At 37.0% G+C, this 12121-nt stretch overlaps 1 protein-coding gene across 1 annotated transcript in view; it reads left to right on the top strand.

Annotated features, from left to right (window-relative positions):
• Positions 1-12121, top strand: part of ITGA1 (integrin subunit alpha 1) — a 73383-nt gene that overhangs the window by 38476 nt on the left and 22786 nt on the right. Inside the window, exons 7-13 of the mRNA XM_058823882.1 lie at positions 52-200; positions 1906-2056; positions 3653-3818; positions 7322-7395; positions 8377-8521; positions 9640-9782; positions 11381-11524. Of these exons, the coding sequence (XP_058679865.1) occupies positions 52-200; positions 1906-2056; positions 3653-3818; positions 7322-7395; positions 8377-8521; positions 9640-9782; positions 11381-11524 (972 nt within the window). The remainder of the gene's footprint in view (positions 1-51; positions 201-1905; positions 2057-3652; positions 3819-7321; positions 7396-8376; positions 8522-9639; positions 9783-11380; positions 11525-12121) is intronic.

The following is a 12121-nucleotide window of genomic DNA, read 5'->3' as shown; positions in this document are numbered from 1 at the left end:
GGATGTTTTCTTTAAGGGCCATTGATTTTAAACATGAACTCTGTGTTTTAGGTTGGAATTGTTCAGTATGGACAGACAGTAGTCCATGAATTTTACCTGAATACATACTCAACAACAGAAGATGTGATGGCTGCAGCCTTGAGAATCCGCCAGCGGGGCGGCACGCAAACCATGACAGCCTTGGGAATAGACACAGCCAGGTATGCACACAGGGCGCTGCCTGCACCTGGCGGGGAGAAACAAACAGGGCAGGGTGGTGCTTCTGATTTCATGTGTTAAAAACATGGCGCGGCTAATGCCTGACTTCATTTCAGCTAAGCTAGCATCATTTGTGAGGAAGGTGAATAAGCAGACTCTATCCAGCACATAAAGCAATTGAGTGTCAAAGGGAGCTGTCCCCTGAGCAGGGGAATTAGGAAAATATAATAGATGTGGAGCAATATTGTAGGCCTAAGCAAAGGGCTGACGCTATCTGATGTCCACATAGAGCAGATAGGAACTGTGTATGTAGAGGGATGAAGAAAATCAAGTTTTTCAGAGGACAAAAAAAATAGAATTTTTAATGCTAATTTGTTTTCATTCTGAATATTGTTGAATATTACAATGTTTGGGCCCACTCTTGTCAGAAGGCCTAAAAATTTTCTATCCTAAGTCTGTAAAGTTTCTCAATCATTGGGAGATTAAATACCTGTTGTAGTAATAGCAATATTTGGAAATGCTTCTTTTATGAGAAAAATTAAATCTGACTTTCATAGAACAGACAGTAAATATAAATCTCTCAGAAAATTCCAAACTGTACAATGTTGTCCTGGTAACTTTTTCCTTCTGTGGGTCTGTTTCTTCCATCACAAAAGCCTGCTTTTATTCTACAAAAGATTGCATTCACTCTTTACAAACAACCATTTAATGAAATATGCAGCATATTTCTGATGAACAATTGCATTATCTAACCAAAGTTTTCTTGATATGGTGTACAATTGAATTCCTCTATATTAAGGCTTTCCTGAGATATGAGTAGAAGCTTGAGGAGTCCAAACAAGTTCACGGAAGCAGAGCCGGTTGAGAATTGCCAAGTTTTCAGAAACCACATCTAGTTCAGAAAGCCCCTGTGTACCACAAACTACAGCAGGCTTGTATATACAGAAACTGTCATCAAAAGCTTCCTCTGTTCTCACAGTCATCCCCCCTTGGCCATTTTCAGTGGTAAATTTCAGCTTTCACTCATATGGCCACTCCTAGAATTCTGTGGTATTTTTCTGAAAAGAGGAAGCCCTGCTTCCTTCCTTCTCCTCCCAAGCCCTAATCCAGCCTTGCCTTGTTAGGTCTAGAGTCTGTGGGAACAGCTGCCCAAAACCTCAGAGCCTGTTTGCCCATCTGCAACCAGATTGGGCCCTAATCTGCCTCCATTTGCCTCCAACCTATTTCTGCCACGTCCCCAACACACAGTGTTAATTAACATACTTGCACAGACATGTGCTGATAGCTAAGTAAATAGTTTGACCACTTGAAGTGCTGCTGTAGGGTGGAATTAGGTGGGGGTTTTTCTGCATGGGTTTTTGGAAAGGTAGGGTGTTTGCTGAGTGTTTTTTTAAGATGCTAAAAGCTGTTTTCAAGTGCCAGAAGTTTATTTGTAAAGGGGAAGAATTTTTCACTATCCAGGTTTGTATTTTCTGCTATTGCTCTCAAGTGAGTGCATGATGAATGAATGCTTGTGAAACTTTGGCTGTGAACTGCCATGTAAGTTCCAATTGCAGTTGTTTGTATTTGTTCATGGTTAGCATTAATCTCCATTTCCTGCTTCCTAGTTAATATAAAATCTTGTAGTTTATGGTTGGCTATGCAAATATGATGCATGTGCTAAATGCTGACATTGCCTTTCTCCAAAACACTTTATGGTCCCTTTAGGGAAGAAGCTTTTACTGAGGCTCACGGTGCACGAAGAGGAGTACAAAAAGTAATGGTTATTGTGACTGATGGGGAATCACATGACAACTACAGATTGCAAAAAGTGATTGATGATTGTGAAGATGAAAACATTCAGAGATTTGCTATTGCTGTGAGTGAAATTTAATGGGAAAATTCAAAATGTTAAAAGCATGTTTCATCTTCTAAATGTAATTTCAGTTTTATAAGTTCATTTCACAGAATCTTTATGGAAATATAATTATTTCAGAGGGGAAAAAGCTAAAAAAAAACCATTAAAAATTTGCTTTCTGATTTTATAGCATATAAGAAAAGCAATTTGGCTGTCTTCCTTGTGATGATGTGTGTGTCTGTGTGAGGAAAAAGTAGGAAGAGTTTGAGGGACAGTTTTAAGTCAAATCCTTTTTGTTAAAAGCAACACTGAGAAAAGGGAGTAATACAATTCTAGGCAACTTCTACAGAAACAATACCTATTTTTAAAAAAAGCAAATGTAAGCCATCAAAAAATACTTGTTCATTATGTCTGTGTTGTATGCTTGCACTCTAAAGCTGTCATTTTCATGCCAAGCATGCCAAACAGTAGCTGAATGAGAATAGTAGTTAACCCATATAAAGAAATATGAAAGTATTAGTTATGGATTTGGTATTAATACTGCACCATATAGGTGTATTTTATACACGAATCTTCTGTTTTCTGGTGTTAATTTTGAAGGGACATTGGGTTGTTGCCTCTCCATTGCTATCTTTCTTTGTTTTGCTATCTTATTTTTTGGTAAAATAAGGTGATATGAAACCATGAAATTTAAAGAAAGATGTTATAATTTATTTAAGGAAAGATATAAAACAAAGTTGAGTCCAGCAGCACACAGATTTTCAGTGGTTTTCTTCATAAAATGAGAGATAACTAAAGAAAAAGTTGTCCTTGACACTGCAACAATTTTAGCAATAAAATTCCTGTCTAGAACCAAATATGAATTTCTCCAGTGGGCTGAGATGCTAGAGCATAGGAATTTGGTTTATGTCTCCCTCTCGAATCAAGTTTAGTCTATGGCGCCCTTTTTCATATGAAAAATGTCTGTTTGTCTGGGAATTAAGAGAAGTGAGGTGTTTTTTTCTGAGGTATCCTGAATTGTTACAGCAGTGTTGTTAAAACTGCAACCCAAATCTAAAGTCTTGTATTGTGTTGAAGTTGTTAGCACTGAATAGAAGTGTTGTTCTTATGTGTATTTGTAGGGCAAATCTTCACAGAATAAAGAACTATTCTATGCCTAATCCACTTGTCATAAATTGCATGTATAGCATGTTGTGATAAGAACTGGTGGTTATGCAGAAACCAGAGTAATTGTACTCTCGGTTGGGAAGTGTTTTGTTGGTTTTTCCCTAAATTATGGCCTGCTTCAAAAATCAGAGAATGAATTATTACATTAATTTTGTGAAGAAGGGGTGAAAAGTACAGTTGAGGATAGCAGACATCACACCACACTGTTGCTTTGTTTCCTGTCAAATTATATTTTCAAAAAATCAACTGACCCATCATAGAGTTCTCTTCTACTTGAGAAAGAATGGCTTCAAATCAGTTTGAGAGAGGTTTTAACAACACTAATTAAGGTTAGATATGATTTTCCACCATTCTCTGCCAACTTATCTCAATGATATCTTTTTAAACAGGTTATAAAATATATGTTTGACTTTTTTTGTGTGTTTCTTTGGGTTTTTTTTTTTTCTTTAGATTCTTGGCAGCTACAGCAGAGGAAATTTAAGTACTGAGAAATTTGTAGAGGAAATAAAATCAATTGCCAGTAAGCCTACTGAAAAGCATTTTTTCAATGTCTCAGATGAATTAGCTCTTTTAACCATTGTTGAAGCACTTGGAGAGAGAATATTTGCCCTGGAAGGTATGACATTATTTAAAATTTTACTTTATGCCTGCATTACAACTGAAACAAATAGAAAAACACCTGTTTTTACCTTCCTTTGAAATGCATTCTGCTGTGTGAAATTTATTATGCAATTATTTCTTCTGCGCTGGTTGTAAAAATATTTTATAAAAGGCATCAAAATAGTAGATATAGATGTGACTATATGCATAAGAGTTAGAGCATGTGGAGATAATAGCCTAAAAGGGTAAGTAACCAGAACTGGTGTAATGCAATAATTAGAAAGTTGCCCTCTTTTAGGTAAAAAACATTGCCAGATCGTACCCCAGTTACCCCATGATCATCTGGTTTTCTGCCTAAATGTTTAGGGTCTCTTTTTGGTTAATTATTAATTATACTATATTAGTTTGCTACACAAATTAGCATGGACTTACTGCATAGAGTTGACAAGATATGATTTTCCTTTGGGAAGGTTCACAGTATTCAGATTGCAGCACAGGGAAGTCATTCTCTCATAATGTCTGCTTACATTCTCCATCCAAATGAGACAACGCTGCCCAAACCACTGTTTGTTTCAAGGACTACTGGTAACAGGAGACAGAGTTTATTAGTTATAAATTATACTGGCCAACTCTGAAGGGATTCATGTAGTACAAAGAAAACATCCATCTATTTGGACTATTTTTTTCAACACTTCAACTTTCCAAGTAGCTAGAATAGTGTAGTTTATAGCTGGAACAAAAGAAGATATTGACTTGAATGTACAAAATTGAGAGGGTATTTTCAATTTTTTTACATTAGAGTTGTAGTTCTCAGACATATTTATATTCTTCTAGTGTATTATTAAGTTTGGTCAAATGTTAATGATTTCAGCTATAACTAAAGTTTTCAGCAATAAAAAGTTTGTTAGAATATTATTTATACGTTCTTTTTTACCTTCTGGAAAATTTGGTTTCCTCAGCTTTGCAACAAATTAATTTGAGAAGAATCTGATTCGCTAAAGCTCAAAGTTTAGCCTGCTTAGGGCCAATGAGTACTTCAAAGTTAATTAAATAGGGTGCTCTTTTTGTAAGTCACTGTGTACTAAGAATTATGCACTTTAAATGAGAATATAGTTGTTAAAACAGGAATTGAAAACTTGGTCTTCAAGTTGTCCTTTGTACTTTTAAAAAAGTGAGAAAAACAAAGTGTTTCATTGTCAGAATAAAATGTTATTTGCATCTATTAGCTATAATGAATATAGAATAACAAGTTAAATAATGTTACAACAGATGAAGGATGTAAGACCTAGCATGACTGAGTTTTTGAAAATCTAATTAATTTCATTATTGCCTAAAGGCATCTTGGTTTGCAGATTTTCTCTAGGAACTCAGAGATGTGCTAAGATTTCTACACAAGACACCTGCAATATAAGACATGAAATGTCTCCTCCTCAACCTAAGTCCCAGAAGTCATGCAATCTGTCTGCAAGAGAATCAGAATACAAATGAAAATGGGATTTTAGCTTTTTGTCAAAGCACAGCAAGGTCAAGCTGCTCCAGCAGTTAGTTAATACTGCTAATTAGATAATACTGACTAAATCAATTTATGCTGATTCTTGAGGCATAGTTTCCTGTCCTATCCCAAAACCTTTCAGTTTTCTGGATTCACAACCATGTCCATGCATGCATTTTTTCTGGTGGTGGAAGCAAGCAGGTTAATTCTGTGCCCTGCAGCTTTTGACAAGCCAGTTTATTGCATGCGTTTAATTGGAGATTAATCAGCTCTGTACATAGTAGCTTCTGTGCATCACAAGAACCTTGTTTGTTGAAATTTGATATCTGAATCTGTTTAAATTCTCAATCTAAATTGCTTCTTGCTAGTATAGTAGTACATTTGATATTTTTTTCTTGGATTTCTTAACTTCATTTTGGTTCTTTAAATACAAAGAAAAATTGAGAGAGATTTGAAAAGTCAAATCCAACAAAAACCCCTGCTTGACAGCCAGCGAGTTTTTACACATAATCTTTTTCATATCCCTCTGTGTCTCATGGCATGGACGTTGCTTTTAACAGCAGTTTTATGTTTTATCCAACCCGTAGGCAGGCACAAATGTTTTTTCACAAAATATCCTTTGTAAGATGCTTGGCAGTCTAAAACTGAATGGAAAGTTAGGCTAAGGGCCATTATCTAAGTAGTATTTTGAGCTGCACACTCCAACAGTACCAGCTTTGTCCTCTGCCTCAGGCTGTGAGAATCCTGTCCTTCTCAGCTCATTAAGGAGCATCCTTTACTGCATGAAAATATTGTTTATCAGCAGATGTGCAGCTTAAGAGTTTTTTGCCTAAAAATGACTTGTTCAGACTTAGCAAAGCGTCTGCATCTTGTGAAACATGATAGTCTTCATTCGTATGTCAAACACTTTGTACTTGAGATCATGTCTCCTTCCTACGACTGGCTGTAAATTGCAAAAATTAGGAAAGCCATCATGTCCCTGGGAGCAACTGCTGGGGTTTAGTTGCTGAGTATGAAAAGTTCAGTATTATTTAATAGTCCAGATGCCTGAAATTCATGCAGCCATGGCTTGCTATGGCTCCGTTTCATTCCCACAGTTGAAGGCTTGCTGCAACACTCAGCTGGTAGTAAACTGTGAACACTTCCTGGACCAGTACCAGAGCAGATTTCATAGCTTGCCTCCACTGCTTGTTAGCATGTCTTGCTCTCAAGGAAGAATCAACATGCAGAATATAGTTCCCTTACTTGGACACTTATAGTGGCAAAATAGTCCTTGGCTATTAAGGGCTGCTTATCTTTCTTTTAAGTAGAGGAAAAGGCAGAACTTTTTCTTCTCTGATGATATTTCAAGTTTACCTGGAAGAAAAACATCCCATCAAAGTTTAATAACTAGCATATGATTACTTGTCAAGATACTGAATCTAGTACAAAATCACCTGATAACTTTTTTATCCAAAGTAATTTAAGAGAATCAGATCTTCATGTAATTGTCTGGGCAGGGTTATCATTCCTGAGCACTTCACTAAGGCTTATGAATCTTGGACAGCAGAGATTTTTCTATGTTGTTTTTGCAAAGGTTCATACAAACATCAAGTGTTTTTCATTTAAAGTTCCTCCAGCTGCCTACAAAACTTGAGTTGCTTGAATACAAGGCCAGGGTTACATGGCTGATGTTTTATTGTTCACTTAGCTCAAGTGGAAAATGGCTTAACCATATTAATCAGACATTCCAAACATACTTGCCATCAGTCTGAGTTCAAATCTGGTCAGTTTTAGCCCAGAAACTTTGTTGGACAAGTTCTGAGACATGATCTTAAAATGGAAATTCCTGTACTTAATAGTAGCATTCAACATGGGTCTTTATTTCTGTGTTTATTGTAAAACTGTACGGTAAACTATAGTCACTGGATAGATTCATTAATTATGCTATCCTTTACAATCATATGATCATTTTCATAACACTCTTCAGTTACTTTTTGAGATTGGAACAAATTTATTTTTTAAACTTATTTTTTTCTGTTTAATAGCAACAACAGACCAGCAGGCTTCCTCTTTTGAAATGGAAATGTCTCAAGCTGGTTTCAGTGCTCATTATTCTCAGGTAAACAGACTGTTTGAAAATGGAAGTTATTTTACAAAGTAGATTTTTGCTGGTGGTTCTATGAATTTGGAATAAGTGTTTCAGATTTCTTTGTATAGTCCTGTTTGCTGTTGGAAGTTTTGTAGTGTCCTGTAATCCAGTTACCTTTTTTGTGAAATGTACACAAAAAACATTTATGAACAGCAAAAGCATGAGAAAGTACGTATATACTTCATATGAACTCTAAACTTAGTGTTCCCATGGCACTTTCTATCAGGAAAATAGCCTAAAAATATGTTAAGAAGATTGGGTAAAAACTTTTTACTAGAGCCCTTAGTGACAGAAAAAGGGGCAAAGTTTTAACTTGAAAGACAGTTCCAGGGCAGGGCCACAAAGATGACCAGAGGGCTGATGCACCTATCCTGTTAAGACAGGCTGAGAAAGATAAGGTTATTTAGCTTGGAGAAGAGAAGGCTCCAGGGACACCTTAGAGCAGCATTCTAGTATTTAAAAGGGGCTTATAAAAAGGAGGGAGAAAGGGTACATGGGTACAGCTACATGGGTAGCTGGCAATAGGACAAGGGGGAACAGTTTTAAACTAAAGGAGCTGAGGTTTAGATTAGGTGTTAGAAAGAAATTCTTTACTTGGAGCAAAGTCACTGGAGCAGATTGTGCAGAGCAGTTGTGGATGCCCCACCCCTGGAGGTGTTCAAAGACAGGATGAATGGGGCTCTGAACAAACTGGTCTAGCTGATGGCATCCCTGCCATGGCAATGGATGGATGGAACTGGATGATCTTTCAGGACATTTCTACCCAAGCCTTTCTATGACCCTATAATCTTAGGATCCATACCATAATAGGAAAAGCAAAGCTAACTTTGTAAGCACACAGGAAGCATTACCCAAATGTGAGCATCCTGAACCATGGATGTCTAAAGATGATTCACACAGAGAAAAGATAATTCACGTAGAGAACAGGCTTTTTGTTTTGCTCTCCTTAAGGATTGGATCATGCTTGGAGCAGTTGGAGCCTATGACTGGAATGGCACAGTGCTGATGGTGAAAGACACTGGTATTTCCATGCCAACTAATGACACCTTCCGTGACAGGCGCTCTGAGAGAAACGAACCTCTCGCAGCCTACCTAGGTAAGAGAAATAGCCCACCTTGCAACACCTTTCAACAAATGCTACAAGACGTCTCTCAAAGCTCATTCAAAAGGAGTATGATACAGAATATTTTATCTGCCAGGAGCCAGGGAGCATGTCTACTCTCTGATTTTCATGTTCTTTAAAAAAACTAAATAACAACTCCTACAACTAGAAAACAAGTCCAAACACAGACCTAAGTATATCTAGACTTTCTCAACAGAAATGTTTAATCTGTTCAAAGAAGATTTCACAGATTCCTCTAGTATTGTTATCAAGTTTTTCTATGCCTTGATAGTTAAAAAGTCTTATACAATATTAAGTCCAAATATTTGCTTAAAATTAAGCAAATTGTCAATCAATGGACAAAACCAGCAAGACCAACATATTTTTTTCTATAATAATATTTTGCATATTGGCAGGTTATTTTTCTTCCAAAAAGCTTCAGTGCTCTCTCCCCTAGATCTTGCTTTCTATACCTCTATACCTCATGTTTCTGTTTGCTCTGTTATCTCACTGAAGTCATACTTCCATTGACAAAGAATCAATGCTACAATATTCTAATGTTTTTCCCTAAGTACTTTCTTTATTGCCAAATGCCTTTTATTACAACTCCAATATGGTGATGTAATCTTTAAATTAAGATTGTAAACTCCCATGAAACTTGAAACTCTTTCAGTTTTAATTTCACTGCAAATTTTTCAGGTCTTCCTTCACCAAAGTTGTTAAAATGTTGTTAAGAATAAACAGAGCAGAGGTAGATTCAAAATGCCCCAGAATCACTTTTTGAAGACTCCATGAGTTTGCCAGTGGGCCAGTGACAACTGTTCTTTGAAAGTAGCTTTTCAACCAGCTATTCATGACTTATTTCTTACACTGTGTGAGAATGGCAAAGTGAACATGGATCACCAGCCTGGGAACAGGTTTAATAACCCAAGGGTGTTCCTCACTCTGAGACTGTAAACAAAAAAAAAGGCATTTTCATTATCTGCTGCTCTCTATCATGAATAGAGGTAAATATCTTGTTGTGGAATAAACCTTAAAAAGGCTCTGAATCACAGCAAGTATTTCTGATGCATTCTGTGTGTATTGTATCTTAATTTCTTTCTGCTCCCTAGGATATACTGTGAATTCAGCACTGACACCTGGAGGTGTGCTGTACATAGCAGGACAGCCACGATACAATCACACTGGCCAAGTTATCATTTATAAGATGGAAGGAAAAGAGGTGCAAGTGATTCAGAGATTAAATGGAGAACAAGTAAGTACACATTCACAATTGGCACACAAAGAAGTAAGCAGAAGAAACAGTAAGTATTGCAAATGAGAACACATTAGAAGAGCACATGAAAATGAGAGTTGTAAGCAAGAAGAGAAGGAAAAGTTAGGCAGATCCTCTGGCATAATTAGCAATGCAAATTGGATTGTACAGTAGATACTTGGGAATTTTGTCTTTGAGGGTTGAATCTTCACTAGTGTCAAAGTGGTTGTTGCTATCACTGTAGTGCAATTTTTTCTGTCTGCTGAATTGAAGAGCATGTCACTGGCAGGAAAGAGTTTTGACAAGCACGATTCTGTTCAAAGATATCTTCTTGGATATACTGAAGTATTGAATGGCTGCTGGTTACACTGGGTAGCAGCTCACTGAGAGCTGTTGCTGTAGGAGGAAAAATCCCCATGTGATTGCATAATAAAGGATGGTATTATTAAGATAATATTATGCTTATGAGAATTGAGAGACCTGCCTATTCTCATCTCCCCAGGCTGCAGAATCACCTTCTCTCAGGAGCATTCAGATTACCTAATTTTCATCTATAGCTGATATCTGCAACTCAGCTAATCAATCACTCAATCAAACAAACATTTTAGAGTCAATGAACTAAAGTAGGCATGGGCCTGTTCAGCCTTGAGAAGAGACAGCTGAGAGGGGACCCCATCAGTGTCTGTCAGTCTGCAGGGAGGGGTCAGAGCAGGGACCGGGCCCTGCTCAGTGCTCTTGAGCAAAAGGACAAGAGGCAACAGGGTGATGCACAGGAAATTCCACCTGAACATAAGGAAGAAATGCTTTACTTCGTGGGTGACCACTGGAATGGATTGTCCAGAGAGATTTTGAGTGTCCCTCACTGGAGATATTCAAGAACCATCTTGACACAATCCTGTGCTGTGTGCTCTGGGATGACTCTACTTCAGCAGGGAGGTTGGACCAGATGTCTCACTGTGGTCCCTTCCAGCCTGACCCATTCTGTGATTCTGTGATTTTTAAGGTTTGAGACATCTGGACAACTCGAAGCATCTCTGTGAGAGATGTATCTTGGACAAGAGGAGGCTGTAGCTCCTGTTAAGTATAAATGAAGTGCAGGGTATTTTGCTTATCTGTGATTATAATCAGATGAATCTTATGGCTTGCTCCTGATCTACGAATGTATCTATCTCTTTATGTAATATTTTTTCCTCTGAAAATAATAACTTGAGTGGCTGTCTACACTGAGCTATCTCAGAACTTTTGCTCAAGCTTTTTTACTTGTTTATTGAAGAGAAAACTAGCATCCCCAAGATACTCTTATTCCAGTGCTGTTTTAAGAGGTCATACTCCCCATAACAGGTATAAAGCACCCTTTTATCCTTTCAAACTCAGAAGAGTTGAAAGTTGAATGGCCTACTTGTTAATAAAAAAAAATCAGACAACAAATGCTAAAACTGAAAACAAGCTTCGAAGACAGACCAAAAAAAATCTAGCTAGCAAAGAAAATTTATACCTAGTGGTTAATATGTTGCAAGCAAGAAGTAGGTCTCTGAAAAGGAAAAGCAGCATGATGTTGCTAACTCTGTCTCTGATGTATACTTTGTGTTTTCCTACAGATTGGGTCATACTTTGGGGGTGTTATTACCACTGTTGACATCGACAGGGACTCATTTACAGACCTTCTTCTTGTTGGAGCTCCTATGTATATGGGAACTGAGAAAGAGGAGCAAGGGAAAGTGTATGTTTACAGTCTGAACAAGGTAAGGTGATGATTTTTATTGAACAGGAATAGAGCAAGCTCTTTATTGCCTTCTTATCCTTATTTTAAAGAAACACAGTAATTTGAACTAGGGAAGATGACTTGTTGAAAATAGGGGAAAATAGTTTTGGCAAATGAGATTATAATGTGACTTAATTTTAAACTCTATTCTCAAACTCTTATTAAGAGTTAAGTACTATAGATAAGTAATATATAAGTACTATATCTTATAAACTGGAGTTTGGTAATGATACAAATTTACAGGACTACTTTTTCATCATTTTTTTTTATTTGCATGGATTAGGGAAAGCTCATTCATCCTAAAAGTGTAATCTCCAGTATCCTTGTGATTTGCTGAGCAACCTAGAGCTAAACCCCATGCATCCAGCAGCTTTTAAATGTCTGACTAGATTGAGGGTTATACCACACACTCTTCACTTTATTAATTTGCTAAGTCTTTTCTTTCACTGTCTGTGCATACTCCCTCTCCCTCTCCCTGTCCTCATATTATCAAAATATGTCTTAGCAATGATGATTTCCTAAAATCCTATTTCAAGAAAAGGACCTCAAGAGACTGGATATTTTTCACAAGGAATTC

The sequence above is a fragment of the Ammospiza caudacuta genome, chromosome Z, assembly GCF_027887145.1.
Source record: "Ammospiza caudacuta isolate bAmmCau1 chromosome Z, bAmmCau1.pri, whole genome shotgun sequence".
In the NCBI taxonomy this organism is placed as follows: Eukaryota; Metazoa; Chordata; class Aves; order Passeriformes; family Passerellidae; genus Ammospiza; species Ammospiza caudacuta.
The sequence above is the reverse complement of the archived record's forward strand: the minus strand, read 5'-3'. Positions and strand labels throughout refer to the sequence as shown.